We start from the raw sequence: 24,064 nt of genomic DNA on the forward strand, positions 1-24,064 counted from the left end.
TGAGCCACCCGCTGATTGAGGAGCAGTTTAGGCACAGAGGTCTGCAGCAGCACCACACTCCCCTCAGGCCCTTCCAGAAGCCACAGCCAGAGAAAAAGAAATCAGGTCTAACATGCCTGGGCCAGGACTGGCTTCCAGTCCTGTCCGTCGCTAGTAGATTTCATAACCTCTGTATTGGGCAAGTCACTTGTCTTGGAGCGTTGCTTTTCTCACCCCAAAATGAAGGCATTGGTCCAGCTTATTGTTAAAATCCCTTGGAATTCCAGTTTCCTATGAGTCTACCTAAACATGAAAAGCCTCTGACAAAGCTTTGTTGAATGAGTAATTGGAAACATAAGTGTTTGTGTTCTGTCACGGGAAAACAGGTAGAGTGAATGGCTTCCGTTTGAGGGCGAGGGGGACATGCATGGCTCTGGGCAGGATGTTGGAGGGTATCTCCTTACTGGCAGAAAATCCCAGATAAAAGCAGAGGTTCCAGGCTCCAGTGGCAACCCACCCCAGTATTCTTGCCTAGAGAATTCCATGGAGAGAGGAGCCTGGTGGGCTATAGTCCATGGGGTCACAAAGAGTCTGACATGACTGAGCGACTAACATACTTTCCAGGCTCCAAACAGTTCAGACTGAGAGAATCATTTTTCCCTTTAAAGTGAGAACAGTCATCAAAGAATGAAAAGGAATCAACAAATCACGAAACTGGAACCAATAAACACAGGAAAGGAGGCCCTGGGATCCAGAGCAGTGATGAAAAGTGCGGTGGAAGTGGATGGAAGCCAGGTTGAAGAGGGCATGTTTCTTCCCATTCTGGGGTCTGTTCTGCACCCTGCGAGCAGATGGAGCCAATGGGCTCTGTGAACATTGAGAAGTTATTCTTGCAAATACTTAAACAAGAAATAAATGAGGCTTTTGCTAAGAGGAAAGAGGCAGAAATAAATCTTCAAATCCCTTTGTTTTAGCTTTGAAACAACTACAATTTTAAAATAAATGTAAGCTGGCTATATCAATATATCTATAGATTCTTGATATTTGGAAACCATAACTTCTTAGGAAGGAAAATGCTAACTGCATTATTAAAAAACCCAAGTTTTGTTTCCTTGGATAACCCTACTTGTGAAAGAGAACCAGAATTATATGTGGTGGGTCAGCTTTAAGTGCTATTATGCTGTTATATACACTAATATATGCTGTTTCCCTGGCGGCTCAGAGGGTAAAGCGTTTGCTTGCAATGCAGGAGACCTGGGTTCGATCCCTGGGTTGGGAAGATCCCCTGGAGAAGGAAATGACAACCCACTCCAGTACTCTTGCCTGGAAAATCCCACGGACAGAGAAGCCTGGTAGGCTACAGTCCATGGGGTGGCAAAGTCGGACACAACTGAGCGACTTCACTTCACTTCATGCTGTTTCAGACCATGGAAATGTCTGACCTCAGACATGCAGGACACATGAGCTCCTTGTGCCAAGAAGGTTCTGAAGGAGTATGCTACAAGGCAGGCACAGCCGGACCCCTCCAGCACTGCCGAGGATGAAAAGCCCCACTGAAATTCCTCCACGTTTACATCTTGAAACGGCAAAATGGCTTTCAAGTTCCAATAACCGATGGAGACATTTAGACAGTAGAGCACACGCTTGCCTGTTTTTTTTTAACTAGAATATTCAGAACATAATTTAACCTTTTTCTTGTTGACTCATCATGAATCATCATTCTGAATCAAAACCATAGAATTTTAGTACAAAAGGGTCCATAGAGACCAGCTAGTTCCAGTTCTTCCTTCTAAAGATGTTCGAGTGGAGGTGTGGTAGGAGTTGAGTGGAAAGCAGAAACGTGCTGCCAGGCAGCTGGTGTGGAAGCCCCCGCTTTGATTCTTCATCCAAGGCTGTGACCCTCCACATCCAAGGCCTGGTAACTTCCAGATGTGGAAAAAATGAAAGAATAAAAGGGAGAATTACCTGGTCGTCCAGTGGTTACAGCACTGGGGCTTCGCTGGTGGCTTAGATGGTAAAGCATCTGCCTGCAATGCAGGAGACCCGAGTTCAATCCCTGGGTTGGGAAGATCCTCTGCAGAAGGAAACGGCAAACCACTCCAGTACTCTTGCTTGGAAAATTCCATGGACAGAGGAGCCTGGTAGGCTACAGTCCTACCAGGGGTTGCAAAGAGTTGGACATGACTGAGCGACTTCACTTTCCTCTCCAGTGGTTACAACTCGACGCTTTCACTGCCAGGATGGGGTTCAACTCCTGGTCAGGGAACTAAGATCCTTCAAGCTGCCTGGCGCATGGGAGCAGGGGCAGGGGTGGTGGTGGGGTGGGAGAAATATGGGGGGTTGTGGGTAAAAGGGACCTTGAGGATCATCTGCAGCACTTTACATGGAGCTGAGACTGAAAATGAAAGAGAAGTCATTTCAAGTAAGAGTGAGGCCCCATGCAGTAGGTAAGAATCCGCCTGCCAATGGAGGGGACATAGGTTCAATCCCTGTTTTGAGAAGATTCCACATGTCCCTGGAGCCACTAAGCTTGTGCGCCATGACTGCTAAAGCCTGAGTGCCCTAGAGCGCCTGTTTCATAACTAGAGAAGCCTCTGCAATGAGAAGTCGGTTCATGCCAACTAGAGAGCAGGCCCCACTCGTTGCAACTAGAGAAAAGCCTGTACAAAGGCAACAAAGACCGAGCACAGCCAAAAAGAAATAGATTAAACAAAAAAAAGAGTGAGGCCCCAGATGGAGTTTTAGAGTACGAGTCTGAAGTGGTGCAGAGCCAACAGAGAATTCTGAGATTGAGAGCCAAGCTGTCAAACGGGGCTGTGGGAGGGACGGGACACTGGGTGCTGGCCCAGGACCGCCAGCTAAGATGACCTTGGCCCCACAGCATTAGAAGCTCAAAGAATGCTGAAGTGGGGGCATCAGAAAGGCCCTTGTAGGCGTTAAGATCTCTGACCGTGACTGGATGAAGATGAAGTGTTTGCTCAGGGTCCGTGGCTGAGAGAGCATCCTTGGTTCTGCAGATTCGTGGTGGGTCCAGAAAGGCTGGGCTCTGCGTGGAGCAGACCACGGTCTGGGTCCTGGGTCTGTATCTGGTTGGTGGTGGGAGAGATCACCGTTTGTGCTGAGGGCCAGTCATGCTCCTCTCCACTCCTGAGAGTCAGTCCCTGACTTTTCTGATGCTGGTACTTGTTTTTTTGTGGAGGTGACCTGCCAGTGGTGACAGCCGATGTTGCCATTTGCCCCCAGAAATGATAATATGGTGGAGAAGAAGGAGGTTTGAGGCTTGCACTTTGCCAGGTGGCCCTTTGCCCCTGGGGAGAAGGTTAGGCTCTCATCCTGTCCTGGGTGACTCGGGGGTTGCAGGAGGACCTTTCTGAGCCAAGTCAACACCAGCCTGGCCATGAGGTCATCAGAGCCTGAATCCTGCTCCCCAGCCTGCAGTGCCCTCCACTCCCATCCGTGGGAGTCCCGTGGCTGCTCTCCCTCTCCTCCCCGTCTCACCTTAGCCAAGAAGTTCAGTCCTCTCCTGGTCCCGCAGGAGGGCAGAACCTTGCACAGCAGCTGGGAAGAGCCCCAGGGCCCCTGGTCCAGGCAGGTTTGGCTGCCCACTGCATCCCTGGGTCCATTTCCATCACCTTCTGTGAAGTCCTTCTGAACAAGGACAGAGCCAGGGTGTTCCATCTCCTTTCTGACTTACGTTCATAAACAACCTCTCTGCTTTCCTCATTCCTAAGAGAGTCCCTTGGACTGCAAGGAGATCCAACCAGTCCATTCTAAAGGAAATCAGTCATGAATGTTCATTGGAAGGACTGATGTTTTAGCTCCAATACTTTGTCCACCTGGTGGGAAGAGTTGACTCATTGGAAAAGACCCTGCTGCTAGGAAAGATTGACGGCAGGAGAAGGGGATGACAGAGGGTGAGTAGGTTGGATGACATCACCGACTTGATGGACAGGACTTTGAGCAAGCTCCAGGAATTGGTGATGGACAGGGAAGCCTGGCGTGCTGCAGTCCCTGGGGTTGCAAAGAGTTAGACAGGACTGAGCGACTCAACTGAACTGAACTATCTGTTCAGGTGTTGTTTGGTCATCACTTCTGTAGGGACCAAAAGCACCTGGAGCGTGAAGGGCAGACTGGCCCCAGATGCTTGGTCACGGTCGTCTTCTCCAAGGCCCTGAGTCTACAGCTGGGGCCTCTCTTTGCGTGCTGGGGGTCTCCATGGAGCCCTGCAGTGTTTGCTCCTTTGATGAAACCCAGTCTGGGCTGTAGCCTGGCTGGACTCCTGTGTGTCAGCTGGGGCTCAACTGCACCCAACCTCCTCTGCCACGGGGCTTCCTTCTCTGTAGTTGAGTCCCTGGGTGTGGCTGACACGGGCCCCCAGGACCTCTTCCCCAAAGACTTCCAGCCTTGCCTTCATAGTTTCAACATCCTTCAAGTGGCTTCTGATCCTATGTTTTAAATGTAATCTTCTCCTCTTTTCTCTTTTATTAGAAAAAAAAAAATTATCTCTAGATTGTGAGCTTCTTAAAATTAGAGATGAAAACCTTTCCTCTAAATTTGTATTGTGAAAAAATTTAAAGCAATAGAAAAGGTAAAAGATAAATGCAATGAACATTCCTTTACTCTTCACCTAAATTCACCACTTGTTACTATTTTGCAACATTTTGTCTTTTTCTGTATTGCAACATAATGACAATATTCAGGAATTTAACATTATTTCAACCTTATGATCTAATACAATGTTTCTATAGTTTTTGTTTTTTTTTTTAGAGATGATGAAGTTTTACGCCTTGAATCCACTCTTTTACCCCTCTTAATCAACACCATTCAGGATCTAGCACAAGATGACACACGCAAGGGTCCCTAAATAAATGTTAGTTGAACGAATGAAGACAGGGGTGAATAAATGAAAAGTCCTTTCGATGTGTTTTCAGACTTGAAAAAGGGTGCGACTGAGCACAGTGCGTGAACTCCCTGTGGGAATTACACGACCTTCAAAGCTCTTATTGATCTTGGCAAAAACCCTACACCTGACGGGATACATATTTTGCAACTGTGGTTTTTTTGGTCATTAGCTGGGTGATATTTAAGTTGCTGATGCTTAGAGGGAGGATCTGGAAGTTGGCAAACCTGTTCAAAGTGAAACATATCGGCATCTCTGTTAATCGCCCCTCATACATCCTACCAGCACACAGGCTTCAGCACCGCTTTCAGCTACTGAGAATGCAAACGAGCACCGTCAGATAGAAAGCAGAAGGAGGTGCAGCTTCGCGGTGCAGGATTTCATATTCGGCAGCAGAAAAGGGCAGAGCCTCGGCTGCGATGGCATGCGTGGTGTCGGCCATCGGCCACAAAGAGGCTTTTGTGGACACTGACAGCACATTCATTGCCCAGGGCACAGCGTTCCGTGTGGCAGACTTTCCTCTCTCACATTTGAGGGAAATTGTCTACTCGTATCTGGTATCAAATAGGCCCAGCGTGAACACTACGTAAAGAGTGCCCTTTCCACAGGAGAATGGGTGCGGGGTGGGGGGCAGTGACATGACAGGTGCCCCCATCCTGTGTCCCCCTCTTGCCGGCACCTGTGGCAGGGACATCCTCTCTAGGGCAGCAGGCAGACAGAGTTCAGAATTATGCCTACTCTTCATCGGAACTTAAGGGAGCTGAGCTTCAGTCTCTGTCTCTCCATTCTGACAGCTTATAATTTTGCTTCCTGCCCCCCACATTTCCTATGTGTCCTTTTAAGCCTGCAGGCATCCCAAGTTCTACATAAAATCTCAGCAGAGAGTTATCGTTAAATATGTCCCATGGGTGCATCAAAGCGATTACCCTACTGTGTGCTCTAAACAAGAGGGAACAAAGAAAGTGAAATTGAAGTCGCTCCAGTCGAGTCCAATTCTTTGTGACCCCGTGGACTGTAGCCCGCCAGGCTCCTCTGTGGGATTTTCCAGGCAAGAATACTGGAATGGGTTGCCATGCCCTCCTCCAGGGGATCTTCCCAACCCAGGGATCAAACCTGGGTCTCCTGCATTGTGGGCAGGCACTTTACCATTTGAGCCACCAGGGAAGTCATAAACAAGGGTACCTGGGTTCTAATTGCATCTGATAGACTTCAGATGAATATTACTGCACTTCAGAAGCACAAGCCATGGAGGAAATTCTCTTTTTCATTTTGGTCTCCTCTCCTGACCAATTTGTTTGAAAGACTGAAACTTGACTCTTGAGGGTGAGGATGAATCTGGGAATCCTTCTCCGGCTCCCAGTACTCTTCCACCCTGTGCCCAGCTTCTCCGTGCTTTGCCATCTACCCAGCGCCACCCACGTGGCGTGAAGAAAGAAAGCCTCACTATTTCACATCTGGACTGGCTCTTGTTGCTCTGCTCAGGGATCCAAGTCCCCTTCTCTCTTCCAGGAACGAGCTGGCTCCCAGACAATTGCCTAGTGTCCAGGCAGGGGCTGCGTTCCTTCCAGAGGACATCTGATGTGAAGAGATCATTGTTCATTACATCAGGGGAGGTGATCTGCTAGCTCTGGGCAGGTGCTCCAATTGTATTTGGTTTGCAAACTATAGATTTTCTTTGCTATGTGTTTCCTTTACACAGATTCTCTTTGTCTAAATTCACAGTATTACCTCTTGCTCAATAGTCTTTCAAATATCACCCTGAACAACAATGGTGGTGGTGGGGTCACAGAGAAATACCCAAATAGTTCTTCCTTATTATATCAGTGAATAATTTCCTACAGGATATAAAAGACATGGATGACATGAATATTAGTATCTATTAGTTTGGCGGTAGAGTTATTGTTAAAATGGTGGGATTTAGGGACATATTTTGGTTATTTTATAAACTGCATTACTCTGCCTTACCTATGCAGCCCAATGATAGATTTCTTAAAGGAAGTGACAAAACATTAGTTAGAACTATCCTAACCTTGGACAAGTAAGATGACAACCAGTAAAATTGTCAGCTACTTGGATGAAAGGCGTATTGTGCTGGCCCCAGTGTGGAGGGACAACACTGAAATTAGAGAAAAGCTTTGTTATTTAGTTGCTAAGCCGTGTCTGACTCTGTGATCCCCATGGACTGTAGCCCACCAGGCTCCTCTGTCCTTGGATTTCCTAGGCAAGAATACTGGAGTGGGTTGCCATTTCCTACTCCAGGGGATCTTCCCGACCCAGGGATCAAACCCATGTCTCCTGCATTGCAGGTGGATTCTTTACTACTGAACCACCATGGAAGTCAAGATAAGTTAGGGAAGGGAAATTGCTGACAACATCAGCTGGTGTCTTTGAAACTCAGTCTCTTGGTCACTGATGTCTTTCACGTGTTTGCTTTAGTGCACCCATAGGAGGTCACAATGTTGGCTTCTGACGTATTTTTTAAACTCTGAGTTAGAGCCAGTGGACTGAACTTGATTAATTGGATGAGCAAATAATCCTGCAGCATAAACTGTTCTCTACCTGGGATGCTCTGCTCATGTTGAGGTTAAGGATACAAATGAAACAAATTTCTGCATCCCTGAAGAAAGGGCAGTTCAGAAAAGAGGTCCAGAACCCCAAGCCCAGGCTCCAAGGAGGCCACTTGCCAGCTGGGCAACCTTGAGCAGGTCCATTTCTTCAAGGATCTCTCTCTTCCTGGGTCAGATGAAGGCAGCTTATTCAGAGGGCAAGAAGAGAAAAGCAAAATGAGATTGTGCCTGTGATATTCTTAGCAGTGTACCCGGGGAATATACATGATTGTTATTAGTACTACCAACTGTAAGCAGATGTTGTTGCTGTTTTAAAGTAAGAGGAACATTCATAAAGGTACATGTGGGTCTTTCCATTAAAAAAAGCAAGAAAGAACCAGGAAGGTCTCAATACCTGCTTCCTCAAAGTGAAGAGAAGACCCATTTCCTTGTTCTGTGATCTCTGTGCAGTTTTGAGAGCAGGGTCTTACAGCTTATACATTTTCTTCTGTTTCTGGCTTGACTACATTAGAATGCAAGACAAGACTTATGAGATATAGGTATTTATGTTCCTCTGGGGAAAAGGTACTGATTGACTCAAGCAGTCACTCAAGACACATTTATTAACACCTGATTGGTGACAGGTATAAAAATTCTATTAAAAAAAAAACAAAACCTTCTAATCTTGTATTGGAGTATAGCCGATTAGCAATGTTGTGACAGTTTCGGGTGAGCAGTGAGGGGACTCAGTCGTATATATACATGTATCCATTCTCTCCCCAAACTCCCTTCCCATCCAAGCTGCCACATAGCACTGAGCAGAGTTCCATGTGCTAGCGAATATACTCGTATCTGAAAGCAAACGCTATGTCGCTGCATTAATTCTATGTCAAGTCAGAATCATAGCAAACCTGCTGTCTGTGAATGTCTTTAAAAGGGTCACATGTTGGCAAGTGGTGTACCAGAACTCATTCAGTTGTGAGCAACTGGAGCAACTGATTTCTTCAGGGTGGACAATTCCCAAAATGTTTACCTCCAACCCTGGCTTCTGTGGATTTGTGCATCTTGTCACATCTTGTCTGTTCCCTTGGGTTTGTGCTGCTGGGCTCCGAGCTACAAAGGGACTCTCCTGTACATTTGAGGCTCCTGCACAGTGGCCGGTAGAGAGTGGCTTGAAGCAAAGCTGAAATTAAAGAAATAAAGAAGAAGGAAAAGCGAGACAGAAACAGAGAGATGGGTAACAAAAGAAGCAGTGGGGGCGAGAATTTCACCCTCATGTCTAGCTGTTGATCAAATTGTTACATTAGAGATGCAACAAATTGTTGCAATACAGAGCAGTACAAGTGAAGGATGTTTCTCCTTTTCCTGGATTCCAGAAGGAGAAGACGTCCAAAGGAACAGGTCAGAGGTGCTCAAGTCAGAAGGGGCATGGGGGCGAACCTGTGCCTGTCCAGGAAGAAGCCAGCAGGGCCTCTGCCAAGAAGATGGTGGAGAGTGGCACTGTCCACCAGGAGATAGGGGAGCGACCGAGGCATCGCTGCTGGCACCTGGTTCGTTCCCAGTCCTGAGAACTTGGCAAAGGGGACTATGTCACTGCTGCTGCTGCTGCTAAGTCGCTTCAGTCGTGTCCGACTCTGTGCGACCCCATAGATGGCAGCCCACCAGGCTCCCCCGTCCCTGGGATTCTCCAGGCAAGAACACTGGAGTGGGTTGCCATTTCCTTCTCCAATGCATGAAAGTGAAAAGTGAAAGTGAAGGCACTCAGTCGTGTCTGACTCCTAGCGACCCCATGGACTGCAGCCCACCAGGCTCCTCCGTCCATGGGATTTTCCAGGCAAGAGTACTGGAGTGGGTGTCACTGATGCTACCCCTTTAAAATCCCCTACGAGGGGACGGCTGTTCTGGAGACCAGTGGATTTCTCAATTAAGTCCAATACAACGATGTTTCTTCCAGGGCTGAAATAAAAGACTGCTTATCTGGCTGAGGACCAGCTGAGTAGCTGATTTGGGTTTTTCGGGCTTCATTGTTTTAAAATAATACAATATAACCCCCAACCCCCCGCCCCCCACACATGCTTACACACACACGGAGGCTGGAAGTAAGAATAGCAGGAGGGCAGTCACCGGGCTCTCGTCACACCCACACCTCCTGAACGCAGGGACAGATGCTGTGGCCTGAACTGTGCGTCCTGCCCTCTCCTCGTGCTCCTTCAAAGTGTTAGTCGCACAGTCGTGTCCGACTCTTTGCGACCCCATGGACTGCAGCCCACCAGGCTCCTCTGTCCATGGGGTTCTCCAGGCAAGAATACTGGACTGGGTTGCCATTTCCTGCTCCATTTGTCTGGATACATGCTTTTATTTCTTTGTAATGTGGTTGGTCATCTTCCCTTGAGGCGTGTGGCTGAAAGGAGAGTGGATAACCCAAGAAAATCGAAGTCTCTTGGGCAAAAGAGGGATTGTGGATGCTGGCGAATAGCCGATAGTGGTCACTGCAAACTTTCTTTTCTTAAAAAGAATTTAACTTCACGGACATGACTGTTATGTTCCACTCGTGAGTCATGCTCTTTACCAGGTTTAGAAAGCATCCTTCAATTTCTAGTTAAATGCTGTTCAATCATAATGAACATTTATTCCTTTGACATCAAATGTGATTTATGTTATCAATTTTGCTATAGTGTAACATGCTAAACTTACAGATTTCTCAGTACTAATAGAGCGTCAAATTAATGAGATCAAAAACTGATTGTAGTGGGTATGTCTCAGTTTGTGGTTAAAGTGGTATTTATGATTCTTTATTTAAAATGTTCACATCTAAGCTGTAATAGGTAGGTAGGGATTCCGTTCTCTGGACCACATGCAGATAATGTAGCTCATGTGCCCATAGTAGGATAAACCACTAGTAACTACAGCTAATGAATATTAATGAGCAAGGCAACCAGGAAGGAAATTCAGCAATGGAAGGAGGTTCTGTGGCCTGAGAACCTGCAGAGACTTGCCCACTCAGAGAGGAAGGCAGGAAGCCCTCAGGAACCATTGCCTGGTCTGGACGGTGAACCACCCTCCTCTGTCCGGGTCACGGTTAACTCACCAATCAGACCCGTTTAGACACCTTCAAGTGACCAGAAGACCATTCCGTTGTAACAGAACCTTGAACAGGGTCAGCTTCTCTACCGCCAGGGTCTCCTCACGTGGGCAGCACTGTGCCACCCGCCCTTCACAAGAGCCCCAGGACCTCTGCACGAGGCTGGCCTCTGGCCAAAGGTTTCTGGTGGGGTTCTCTCTTCACGATGGTGGCTCAGATGGTAAAGAATCTGCCCATGATGCAGGAGACCCAGGTTCAATCCCTGGGTTGGGAAGATGCCCTGGAGAAGGGAATCGTTACCCACTCTAGTATTCTTGCCTGGAAAATTCCATGGACAGAGGAACCTGGTGGGCTAGAGTCCAGTCGGACCCGACTGTGACTAATACTTTCACTTTCTCTCTAAGTAAAGACTGGTTTTTCGGTGAACACGATGTCTCCTTGTTATAAAACATTCAACTACTAGAGAAAAGCACAAAGAAGAAGAGAAAAATCACCCTGCATCTCACCACCCACAAACGCCAGCATCACTTCGGGTGTACGCCTTACTCCAGGCGTCAGTCTCTGTGAAACCTACAGATGGAAGGATCCTCGGATGTGGATATAAACGCAAATACATACGACTTCATTGTATAAAAAGTGAGTCACACTAGACATGCTCTTTTCTGGTTAAATATCAATTTTCATTTCATAGAAGTTGAGAGAAGAAAATGCAGTGAAAATGAACGGACTGTTGAACTTCTATATAATTACTCCTTCAGAAGATATAGTAGGTTCCAGAGTTGCTTCTAGTGTTGAGGAATTACAGTAACTGAGGAGAGTTCAGGCCACCTTACTTGCCTCCTGAGAAACCTATATGAAGGTCAACAGTTAGAACTGGACATAGAACTGGTTCAAATTGGGAAAGGCCACCCTGCTCATTTAACTTATATGCAGAGTACATCATGGGAAATGCTGGGCTGGATGAAGCACAAGCTGGAATCAAGATTGCCAGGAGAAATATCAACAACCTCAGATATGCAGATAATACTACATTAATGGAAGAAAGCAAAGAGGAACTAAAGAGCCTTTTGATGAAAGTGAAAGAGGAGAGTGAAACTCAACATTTGAAAAATGAAGATCATGGCATCCAGTCCCATCACTTCATGACAAATAGATGGTGAAACAATGGAAACAGTGACAGACTTCATTTTCTTGAGCTTCAAAATCCCCATGGATGGTGACTGCAGCCATGAAATTAAAAGACAATTGCTCCTTGGATGATAAGCTATAACAAACCTAGTCAGTCTATTAAAAAGCAGACATCACTTTGCCGACAAAGCCCATCTAGTCAAAGCTATGGTTTTTCCAGTGGTCATGTACAGATAGATGTAAGAGTTGGACTATAAAGAAAGCTGGGCATCAAAGAATTCATGCTTTTTAATTGTGGTGCTGGAAAAGACTCTTGAGAGTCCCTTGGACTTCAAGGGGATCAAACCAGTCCATCCTAAAAGAGATCAGTCCTGAATATTCATTGGAAGGACTGATGCTAAAGCTGAAGCTCCAATACTTTGGCCACCTGATGGGAAGAACTGACTCATTGGAAAAGACCCTGATGCTGGGAAAGATTGAAGGCAAGAGGAGAAGGGGGTGACAGAGGATGAGATGGTTGGATGGCATCACTGACTCAGTGGCATGAGTTTGAGCAAACTCCAGGAGATACTGAGGGACAGGGAGGCCTGGCGTGCTGTGATTCAAGGGGTCACAAAGAGTCGGACATGACTGAGCGACTGAACTGAACTGAACTGATGTCAGATACAAAGGAGCACAATGGAGAAAAAGCAAGCTGGGCGGGGATGGGTTGGGGCGGGGGCAGTGGTCTGGACAGTCGAGGATGGGTTGGCCGGGAAAGGCTTGGCTGAGACAGGGACCCTGAGTGAGGCCCGCTGCATTGGAGGGAGCAGCTGATGGGGCCTCAGATGTCATCAGGGAAAGAGGCAGTGCTGACTCAACGGTGGTCAATGCACAGGACTCGTGTGAAATCATGAAATCGGAATGTCTCTGTGACAAACGGACCTGAAAATAAAGTCAGCTGCTAATGCAGAGAGGCATTTCAGAATTCAGGGATTCTCAAGTACCACGTGGTTAAGAGTCCAGGGCTTTCTATGGGTTTAGCTGATCCTCCAGAGGAAGGTGGCTCAGACAGGAAAGAATCTGCTTGCAATGCAGGAGACCTGGGTTTGATTCCTGGGTCAGGAAGATCCCCTGCAGGAGGGAATGGGTACCCACTCCATGGGGCCACAAAGAGTTGGACACGACTGAGCGACTAACACTTCTGGGTGGGACAAAGTCCTTGGGAGGTATCCGTGTTGACTGTTTTGGCTTGAGGGAGGATCAGGGGGAATTTCAGGCAGGGCCAGAGCAGTGACATTATCCAAGCCTACTGGGCCTGTGAGAGGCTCGTCCCTGGGTCTATGCTACTCCCCGCACCTGGCTCCCCGAGAAGTGGTCCACAGCAGGGAGACCAACTCATCCTCTTTGCCCAGGACGGACCCAGTTTCTGTGCAGGAACCTCCGGGTCCTGGGCTCAGGGGGAATGGTGGTCAGCACCCTGTGGGAAGAGAAGATGTTCATGAGAAAGTCAGGAGGGTCTGGACGCCGACCCTTCCAGGGGGCTGCAAGCTGAATCTCGTCTTCCCAGAGGCTCCATCCCACTCATTTTTCTTCCACTCTACCTTGTTCAAATCCACCTGGCAAAAGTCCTTTGCAAGAAGCAGCAGAGTGTCTCTACCATGTTTCATCATCATCTGAGTCAAGAGGAACCTGGCAGGCTGCAGTCCACGGGATCGCAAGGAGTCGGACACGACTGAGCGACTAAGCACAGCACAAGATAATGCAAGAATTGAATTACTGATGAGAAAAGTCTTCATTTCTTGACTGCACGCAATCTGGGCGGCTTAAACTGTCCTGGGAAATTAAAAATTGTTTTTCATTATAAAGTGATATTCTCACACTGCCAGGAAGTGTGGGTAGTAGAGACAAGTGAAAGTTCACAGATAATTTTATCACCATAGCAAACTGCATTTCAGTCACTTGTTTTAAACTTAATTTTAAAAAACCACTTGCAATTACAGCATGCGTACCATCTTGGTGAGCTCTCTTTTCACTCACCATCACATTATAAACATTTTTTCACAGCTGCATGCTTTCATACCCAAACTGTTTAATGACTCCATGAGAAATAACAGTTTTGAATTAGATCAGGACATTTAAAAGAAATACTTATTAACTTAATTAGCATGCAGTCGATCATACCAAGTCCTGAAAAACTGTCATCTTAGAAATCTGTTGAGATGGGAAGATGCTCGTCACATGTTTTTAAGTATTAATAAGTAAGTAATTATTTCTGGATGGTGGTTTTAATTTTCCCTTTTTGCCTTTTTTACTTTCTAGATTGTGATAATAAAATAATTAGTCTGTAATAAAGACACAAGGAACACTTTACAGGGAAAAAAAATTGCTGAGTGGAGATTTGAGGCTAAGCAGCATTCTTTAGACTTCCCTGGTGGGTCCAGTGTTTAAGCATCCACTTGCCAATACTGGGGTCACAGGCTTGATCCCCGGTTGGGGAAGATTCCACGTGCTGCAGAATAGCCACAATGGCTGAAGCTACTGCAATGAGAAGCCCCCGCTTGTTGCAACTGGAGAAAGCCCGTGGGCAGAAAGAAAGACCCAGCACAGCCAAAACTGAATGAATAAGTAAATAGCATCTTTCAAAAATGCCACTGAAGTCACCCTGAGTTTGGAATTAAGAAGCCAAAATTCATGAATAAAACAAAGGATAGGAAGGAAAACCCGCAGCGCTTGTCTCCGCTAGTACAGTTGGAGAGTTTTCAAGATCACCCAGGGTACAGGTGAGGTCACCCGGGCACTGGGGAGGAGCGGGGCTCAGGGGGAGAACCCTCTGAGTGCAAGTCTCAGGGACTCCAGCTAAGGTTACCTGATCTGAGACCCGGGGTTTCTGGCCTGCCTGATACACACCTTTGTAATGGAAATTGATCGTCTGCCCAGGGGTCACTGACTCAGTGAGATGCAGCTCAGTCACTTAGCTCTGAATCTAGGCTCAACTAGTAAGCTTTTCATTGATGTTTGATTTTCTAAGTAGATTTGCTCAGAACTTCAATATGCAATTATCTACTTGTGGAGCCAGGAATGCGGCAGGCCTGCACTGGGTATTGTGGATACAAAGGTGGGACAAGAGTTATGCTCTCCTGATCTGCTCCTAGGGGGACAGAGAGAAATAAACAGGTGAGTAAAGTTTTACACATTAAATGTTATTGTGAAATATGCATATGAATTTGTTCAGTTGCTCAGTCTGTGCGATTCTTTGTGACACCAGGACCTGCCAGGCTCCTCTTGGAAATCCTTGGGATTTCCTAGGCAAGAATGCTGGAGTGGGTTGTCATTTCCTCCTCCTCTGTTGCCATTTCTTCCTCCAGGGGATCTTCCCCTGGATAGAATCCACGTCTTTGGCTTGGCAGGCAGGTTCTTTACCACTGAGCCACCTGGGAAATCCACGAATATGAATAAATGATAATAAATATGAATTAATATTAAAAATAGTAAATCTTGTGTTCCTGGCACATGACTCCTAAAACCTTTGGAATCTCCAAAGTGATGTGTATGCTAATGAGATGACCATGGTTGGCCTTAGACAGTTTCAGTTTGCCTAAGAGGAAAGTCAGGGCACCTTAGAGGGTTGGAACTTTAAGCCCCAACCTGAGATTTCTAAGGATGGGAGGGAGGCGGGAAGTTGGGTAAATTACTAAATGGCCAATGATCTAACCAATCGTGTCTACTTAAGGAACCTTCCACTAAAAAACCCGAAAGAAGTGGGTTCAGAGAGCTTCCCAGTTAGCAAACACACTGAGGAATGAGGAGGGTGATGTATCCACAGAGGGCATGGACACTCTGCACACCCTATCCCATCCCTGCTCAATGTGCCTCTTCCAGTGGCTGTTCTTGGATTTGAATTCTTTATAATAAACCAGTCGTGGGGGCTCCTCTGCTGGCTCAGCAGTAAAGAATCTGCCTGCCGATGCAGGAGACTTGGTTCGATCCCCTGGAGAAGGAAATGGCAACCCACTCCAGTACTCTTGCCTGGAAAACCCCATGGACAGAGGGCCCAGATGGGCTGCAGCCCACGGGGTAGCAAAGAGTCGGACATGACAGAGCGACTAGACAACAGCAAATAGTGGGTGAAGCTCCTTCCTCGCTTCTAGGAGCCATTCCAGGGAATTACTGAACTTAAGGGATGGGTCCTAGAAACCCCTGATTTGTAGCCAATTGGTCGAAGTAAAAGTACAAACCTGTGATGTGTGACTGGGGTCAGAGTTGGGGTGGTCTTGGGAGGCTGAGCCCTTAACCTGTGGATTCTGACATGTAATCTGGGTGGTTAGTGTCAGAATTTAACTGACTTGTCGGACACCCAGCGGTGTCTGAAGAACTCGGGGATTTGTTTGTGTTGGCAAAAGCACCACACAGCTGTGACTCAGGAAGCAGCGGAGCTCTGAAATTGCAGAGAAACGGCCCTTCATGCAGACCAGGAGAAGGGTTCCAGGAGAGGTGGATTACAGGGAGACCTAAGGTTGACCAGGCAAAGCTGGGAGGGCAGGGCTGTAATGAAATTATTCCAGGCAGATGGAAGATCAAGAGGCGAGCTTCTCATAGCAGACGCAAATTGTAAATGGACACTCTAGCTTCCTTACCTCATTCTCTCATAAGTTGGGTTACTATGAGTCTGTCTTCTGGGGTCCAGACATGTCCCCCAGTGACAAAGTTGATTCTCAGCCTATTGATCAGAGGATGAGATCAGGGAACAGCGAGTTCCCATCGAGACAGAGCCACTAATCTGAGTGCCAAATGGATCTTCCCAGAAAATACTCTCTGCCTTGTTCTGCATGATTGTTCAGACTGCAGTGAAAGTTCTTAAATATTTGTGGTTGGACAGTTTACTCACAGTGGGTGATCTGAAGACAGGCCCAGCGTTGTTTTGAGACAGGGTTTTCTTTTCGAAGCTGACATGGATCCTCTCCGTGGTGCAGAAGTGGCCTGGCGAGGGTGACTGGGGGCGGGAAGCACGCACCCGCACACCGCATCTGCTGGCTCACACTCAATCTACGCGTGCTCACTTCCACTCAGTGTCGGCTCTCTCCTGTCCACGCTGGAGGCCCTGCACGAGAGCTGGGTCCTGTCCCTTCAAGCCTTTTCAAACACAGCTGGCAACTTGCCTCTGTAGGGACATTTCTGGGGCCTTGGTTAATCCAACACTGAAACCCACCGCCTGTCTGTCACGGCAAAACCCCTAGCTCTGGGACTAGACACACACCTCGATCGCATCTGCAATTGGCTTGCGTTCTTTGTGCTTTTGGCTTGTTTGTTTGGGGTGGGGCCAGAGGGCTCCAGTGCCTGGTTCGTCTATTATTAATAATGATAAGGAACACGTACTGAGTATCCCCGGGTTCAAGGTCCTGTCCTGAGGGCTTCATGTGCATCAGTTCATGCAGTCCTCATACCAGCCCCTCAAGGTGGCTGCTGTGACCCCAAGGCTCAGGCACAGGGAGGCGGTGGGGTCGCTCCCCCTTCCCCCCTGCTTTTTCTGCCTTTCTTCCTAGAAAGGCAGTGTTTCCTCAGAGCATTTCCTGCGGGGTTTGGCCCCCAGGGGCCCTCGGGGTCTGCCGCTTGCCCCAGATTCGTAGGAGAGCCCCAGGAATGTCGGCCTCACTCAGACACAGGCCCCTTGTGAAGTGAACAGTGGGCAGACACTGACACAGCGTCCAAGAAATGTGGCACCACACACCCACACGGAGGGCAACAGAAGTCCCAGCGCTCCTCGAGGCCGGACAGAGTCCTGCGGGCTTTCCAACTCAAACTCGCCTTAAACGTTTTCTTAGAAAAGTGTGCTGAGAAGGCAGGAAAGTAACTGCTAGATTTTTAAAGTTATACTTTGCTTTTTAGAGCCCTGTCAAAAATTTTTAAAAGTTTATTGAAATTTAGTTGATTTACTTAAAGATTTATTGAAATACAGTTGGGTTATTTAAAAATTTATTGAAACATATTTATTTTAAAATATATTGAAATACAGTTGATTTACACAATAAATCAACTATATTTCAATACACTAAAAAAAAATTTTTTTAACAGGGCTCTAAAAAGCAAACCATAACTTAAAAAAAAAAAATCTACCAGCTGCTGATGGCCGTGAACTCCAGTATTCTTGCCTGGAGAATTCCATGGACAGAGGAGCCTGGAGGGGTCGCAAAGGGTCGGACACAACTGAGCGACTAGCACTCACCATGTAGTGTTAGCTTCTGCTGTACAGAAAAGTGACTCAGTTATACATTTTATTCTTTTTCATGTTCTTTTCCAGTATGTTCCAGATGTTGAATATAGTTCCTCGTGCTCTACAGTGGGCCCTTGTTTATCCATGCTACGCACGCTAGTCTGTCTGCTAACTCCGAACTCCCAATCCTTCCCTCCCCTCCTCCCTGAAAAGACCTTTAAAATTTTGATGGCACTGAAGCTAGTACCTAGTTTTAAAAACAACCAGGAAGCTTCCCTGGTGGTCCAGCTTGGTTTAAGAATCTGCCTTGCAATACAAGAGACACGGTTGGATCCCCGGTCTGGGAAGACCCTGCATGCCATGGAGCAACTAAATCTGTGCGCCACAGCCACTGGGCCTGTGCTCTGGAGCCTGGGAGCTGCAACTGCTGAACACATGTGCCACAGCGACTGAAACCCTTTGCAACAAAAGCCACCGCAACCAGAAGCCTGCCCACCGCAAGGAAGAGTAGCCCTCCCTCGCCGCAGCTAGAGAAAGCCAGAGCGCAGCGACAGTGATGCACCACTGCACAAAGGTAAATAAATGAGTAAATCTTTAGAAAGAACATAAACCACCAGAATGAATCAGGAGCTCGGAACGGAGACCAGGATGGCCACGGGCTCACTCGGCAACCCTTTCCGGACCCGAGAGACACAGCCTGGGCTACCCTCCCCCGCCTTCAGCCTTTACGGACAACTTCAAAGATGGACTTGGACGCTCTTTCGATTCTTTTATTGACAATTTGAGTACGACCTTAGACAACTGTTGCCGAGTATTTCCTTATACAAGTTAGAAAAAAATACTCTTCTGCAAAGACTCTTTTCTTTTGCTAGATTCAGATTTTTGTGACATTGTTCAGTGCTCAGACATGTTCATTTATAGTGGTTTATGATTCAGACTCATTTACAGTGGCTGTTTGTCATTTAACTTGTTTTGAGAATCAATTTATGCTAATTTTGAAAAAAGAAAAAAGGAAGGCTACCATCAGGAAAAGAGCTGAGACCTAGGGCTTCTACTGCTGGTACAAGTGGGAGTAAACTGCTCAGCTTGGCATCCCCAACAAACCATGCAAATCGGGGAGGAGGCAATAACAGTGGCATCATTAAACCTCAGACCCATGGAGGGTATGAAATGCTGGGAGCTCCCCACGACAGAGAGAGCCATCTGATTGTCCTGTGGGGCCGGGGGTAAGGAGCCGCTGGGACCACTGGTAATGTGCAGAAGGGCCCCCAGCGGGTTCTAGGCCGAGCCCTGATGCCAGCCAACCACAAGGGTGGCTCAAGCCCGGTGCCCTGCCTTTTTCTCACTCGAGACACCAGCTCTGCATCATCTCTGTACCACCCATAGGCGCCCCGACAGGAGCCGGCAGCCTTGGGGCCATGATGGGGAGGCTGGATCTTCAACAGAGTGAAGCCATGTGACTCCTTTCCCACTGATGGGGCTGTCTTCCGCCCATCACGTTCCAGGTTCAGGACCTCGGAGGGAGGGAGCAGGGTGGGACAGTCCTTGGATGGACGCATAGGGACAGGGGCACAGGACATCTGTGGGAGCTTGCTGAGGTTCACCTCCACCCCCGACTCCAGCAAGGATTTCTGGTGCTCTGTCTACAAAGATGAGGCTGGCTACCGGTCTCCAAATCCATCTGAAAGATGCCCTGTGCTCGCAGGAGAGTCATCACACCCTCAGGGACCGTCGCCACCTTCCAGAGAAGGCAGACCACGAGAACAAAAGGCAGCAGTTAGACTGTCCCACCCACACACTCTGCCGTGGAGAAGGAGGCTGGCGGCATTCAGCGTGAACGCGCCTCTCTTTGATGCGCTGCGAATGACTCATAAAACAAGGATGAAAACGATCAGCAATCCAATTCAAGCTGTGCTAATATGAGGAAATATTCTCCTGTGAATTTACAATCGTAGAGAAAAGGACTCTAAGTAACCCACTGGGTGGGCAGAGCCCCCGTGTGGGTTGCCCTGAACCTGGTTAATTACATTTATATTGTATTTTGATTCCACATCACAATTCATCCGCAGTGACCCCTTTATCCTTTCTAGGCACTTAAGTTGTTGTTGCAGTTTCCCTTTGCGTCTTATTGCTTTGACAACTGCAATTTGAATCAGATCTGAAAGAGATCAGAAGAAAATATACTCTGATATAAAAAAGTGTAATTAACGTTATCCAGGCAGACAGAAAGAGCATGACCCTTCTGATCTGCCTGGTTTCATTCTGATGGGCTGGAAAGGTTCCTTCTTTAGAGATTCTGCTTTAATAAACTGCATGTTTGTTAACACTGAGAATCATTACTGAACTCATTTCTAACAGTGTCTCCTTTAGAGGCACCTTCATTACATGTACAGTGAAGCCAGACATATGAGCTTATTTTTCATGCTCAAAATGAGTGCTTAAAATCAAATTCTAGATTTTGTAATGTTTCAGAAAAACAACTTCTAAAGTTGCAGAGAGTTAAATGGAGTGAATGTTCAAATTCACACATTTTGAGCATTCAATGTTCAGATTAACTTTCATAATTTCTCACTTAGTTGACAAGCTGATTCATTCAGAGTTGATGTTTCATTAATGCAAGATATAAATATAGAATTCTTGGGGATAAACATATAGTTTTGACTACTGCCTGTGGCTCTTTGGGAATACATGCTTCCTGAAGATTTAAATAAGTCCATTGCTATTGAAGCCGCGCATGAAGTTCTCAGAATCCACTGCAGTCTTACAGAGAACCACAGGTAATCGTCCCTCGAAATCATTCCCCACCCCACCAAACGCTTCTTCGCAATATTTGCTGAAGGTAAAAGGTAATTGAGAAATCCGTCTCTATGTATTTATCCAGCCTGACTTGAATTCATTCAAGAATGACAGCGCACACAGACGGGGAACCGCGCCGTCATCTATGCTCTGACTGTTAGTGTATTTTCGGGGCTTGAAAATACTTCCAGCGGGACTCATCACTAGCTCGGCGGTTTCTCAGGGGTCCGGAGACGGGGATCCTGGGAGCTTCTCCAATAACTTTGCTTTGGTGGTTTTGGAAAGAACTGGAAATGTGCGTGTTTATGTGTGTGTGTGCATGTGTGTGTGTGTTTAGAGAGAGGAAAAAGCAGAAGACAGTAGGGCCCAGCAGGATGGCGGCTGAGTGCGCCTGCGCGGCCGCTGCTCCAGCTACACGTCGAACCAGTGGTCGCCCATGCAGGCGCGGTTCCACTCGCAGCCGCAGTTCCAGCACCACTGGAACTGGCACCGGGGCTGCGGGCACTTCATATGCATGCATCCTCCTGCGGGCAGAGAGGGGACACGGATGAGCGCCTGGGCGACACTCCCACACCCGCCCGCGTGCCCACAGACGACTTTCCCGTGGAATTACCGCAAGCAACGGAAGGGCAGAGTCTGAACGGAAGAAAACAAATGCTGAAATTCTGACCTTCATGAAGAAGGGAGTGAATAACCTATATGGGAGAAGAATCTGGAGAAGACGGGTTCAATTAGCCCCTGAAACTAACCCAACACTGTAAATGAATTATGCGCCAATACAATTTTTTTTTTTTTTAAATGAAGTCTTCCCTGATTGTCCAGTGGCTAAGATTCCATGCTTCCCAATGGAGGGAGCCTGGGTTCCCATCCTTGGTCAGGGAACCAGATCCCACACGCCAGGACTAAAATTCCCGTGTGTTGCAACTGAGACCCAGCACAGCCAAAATAAAGATAAATGAATGTTTTTTAAGAAATGATTGAGATCGAAGCATGCCACTTTCATCGAGGACAAACTTTATTTGTAAATCTGAGTTTACTGACTTCTCTTGAGATGGGTTTTAAAGACAAATGCTTTGTGTTTCACAGCCAGGGGTCAATTCCTTAATTAAATATATAGTAAATTTAAAATTTTAAGTGTACAATAATGTATTTAGCAATTTAATATATAATAATGTTAATATATACCATGAGTAATTTTTATCACCTCTTCAGTGTTACTTGGCTTGAAAAAATTCATAATACAGGAGTTGGGACAGTTGTTTTAAAAGCATTTAATATTGAATATGATCCTTCGTGCTATTCAAAATTTTATTTAAGATGAAGATTGTTGTTGTTCAGTCACTAAGTTGTGTCTGACTCTCTGTGACCCCATAGACTGCAGCATGCCAGGCTTCCCTGTCCTTCACTATCTCCCAGAGTTTGCTCAATGTCATGCCCATTGAGTCAGTGATGCCATCCAACCACCTCATCCTTTATCACCCCCTTCTCCTGCTGCCCTCAATCTTTCCCAGCCTCAGGGTCTTTTTCAATGAGTTGGCTCTTCCCATCACGTGGCCAAAGTATTGGAGCTTCAGCTTCAGCATCAGTCCTTCCAATGAATATTCAGGGTTGATTTCCCTTAGGATTGACTGGTTTGATCTCCTTGCAGTCCAAGGGACTCTCAAGAGTCTTCTCTAACCCCACAGTTTGAAAGCGTCAATTCTTTGGCACTCAGCCTTCTTTATAGCCCAGCTCTCACATCCATACACGACTACTGGAGAAACCATAGCTTTGACTATATGAACTTCTATCAGGAAAGTGATGTCTCTGCTTTTTAATATGCTGTCTAGGTTGGTCATAGCTTTTCTTCCAAGGAGCAAGCATCTTGTAATTTCATGGCTGCAGTCACCATCTGCAGTGATTTTGGAGCCCAAGAAAACAAAGTCTGACACTGTTTTCACTTTTTCCCCATCTATTTGTCATGAAGTGATGGGACCAGATGCCATGATCTTAGCTTTTTGAATGCTGAGTTGTAAGCCAGCTTTTTTACTCTCCTTTTTCACCCTCATCAAGAGGCTCTTTAGTTCCCCCTTCATTTTCTGCCATTAGAGTGGTATCACCTGCATATCTGAGCTTGTTGCTGTTTCTCCCGGCAGGCTTGACTCCAGCCTGTGCTTCCTGCAGCCCGGCATTTCGCATGATGGACTTTGCATTGCAGGTGGAGTCGTTACCACCCGAGTCACCAGGGAAATGCCAAGATCAGGGCAGCGAGAAACTAGTGAATAATGGCAGGTGCTCTGCATCTGTTACGTCATTGCTCCTCAGAGCACCTCGTGAGACTAAGGGGATTGCCTGGGTGCAGAATTTTCTCAAGGTTGAGTACTTTTAAGTGTATAGGCAGGGCTTCTCTGGTGGCTCAGTGGTAAAGAATCTGCCTGCCAGTGCAGAAGACATGGTTTCGATTCCTGATCCAGGAAGACCCCACATGCCACGGAGCAACTAAGCCCGTGTGACACACTACTGATTGAACCTGTGCTCTGTTGTCCACGAGCCGCGACGTGTGAAGCCCATGTGTCCTGGAGCCGGGGCTCTGCAACAGGGAAAGCCATGGTGGTGAGAAGCCCCTCAACTAGAGAGGAGCCCCGCTCTTGGCAACTAGAGAAAAGAACGGCTGCAGCAAGGAAGACCCAACACAGCCAAAAATAAATAAACAGTGTGAAGCCAGAGGTTTAGCCAAGATCTGCGTGATTTCAACGTTCTTTCATTCAGGAAGCAGGGCCTTTCCAGTACGAAATGAAAAGTCCCTTATTCGGGGACTTATTTTGGGATTTCCCCACCTCCCCAATTTGTTAACTGCATTCTCTATTTGCTTCTGGGGATCAGACAGCAAGTCTGCTGTGACGTGAAGGGAAAGTTATTTGTATAAAATTGTATGTAGAGAACTGTTTGTGAGCGAATCTCCCAGACAATTCAGGCAGACATGGTTTCTTTGCTTGAATCTCACTTAGCATCGAATGCACTCCATTATTCAATTTTACCAATTATCTTGTTAAGCCATTTTTTTTCCTTGCCAAATTTTCCAAATAATTGCTTCAGGGCTGTCTCATTTTTATATTAAAAGCTTGGCATGAGAACTTGCACTAATATAAAATATTTATGAATAGGTAACTAAAGGCATTTGTTTCAGGCTAACTGAAGGGTATTTAAAATCCCATACTTTTCTGCTTCTTTTTGGTTTGCTTTAAAGGGCATTTAAGCATTTACATATGTGGAAAATAAAGGGAAAAACTCATTGTGATACTTTTAATATTTTCCAATTAGGATTACACAATTACAGGGTTGAGTATTTTCAACACATACTTACTGACTGTACACTTAGGATTTCAATAATTTAATAGTGTAATACTGTATAATCACTTAAATTTTTCTGGAATATCATAGAGAATGCTTAAGCAATGCATTCA

The 24,064-nt window shown here is 46.7% G+C and overlaps 1 protein-coding gene across 3 annotated transcripts in view; it reads right to left on the bottom strand.

Annotated features, from left to right (window-relative positions):
• AGPAT4 (1-acylglycerol-3-phosphate O-acyltransferase 4) overlaps window positions 1-24,064 on the bottom strand; it is a 1,411,158-nt gene that overhangs the window by 155,470 nt on the left and 1,231,624 nt on the right. For 2 of the 3 annotated variants that reach the window (XM_070795611.1, XM_070795612.1), the window contains one exon: window positions 18,582-21,145. The exons of the other annotated variant lie outside the window; for it this stretch is intronic. In XM_070795611.1, the coding sequence (XP_070651712.1) occupies window positions 21,033-21,145 (113 nt within the window). In that variant the 3' untranslated portion in view covers window positions 18,582-21,032. Of the gene's footprint in view, window positions 1-18,581; window positions 21,146-24,064 lie in introns of those variants that run through there. 3 annotated transcript variants of the gene reach the window in all.

The sequence above is a fragment of the Bos indicus genome, chromosome 9, assembly GCF_029378745.1.
Source record: "Bos indicus isolate NIAB-ARS_2022 breed Sahiwal x Tharparkar chromosome 9, NIAB-ARS_B.indTharparkar_mat_pri_1.0, whole genome shotgun sequence".
NCBI classification, from domain to species: Eukaryota; Metazoa; Chordata; class Mammalia; order Artiodactyla; family Bovidae; genus Bos; species Bos indicus.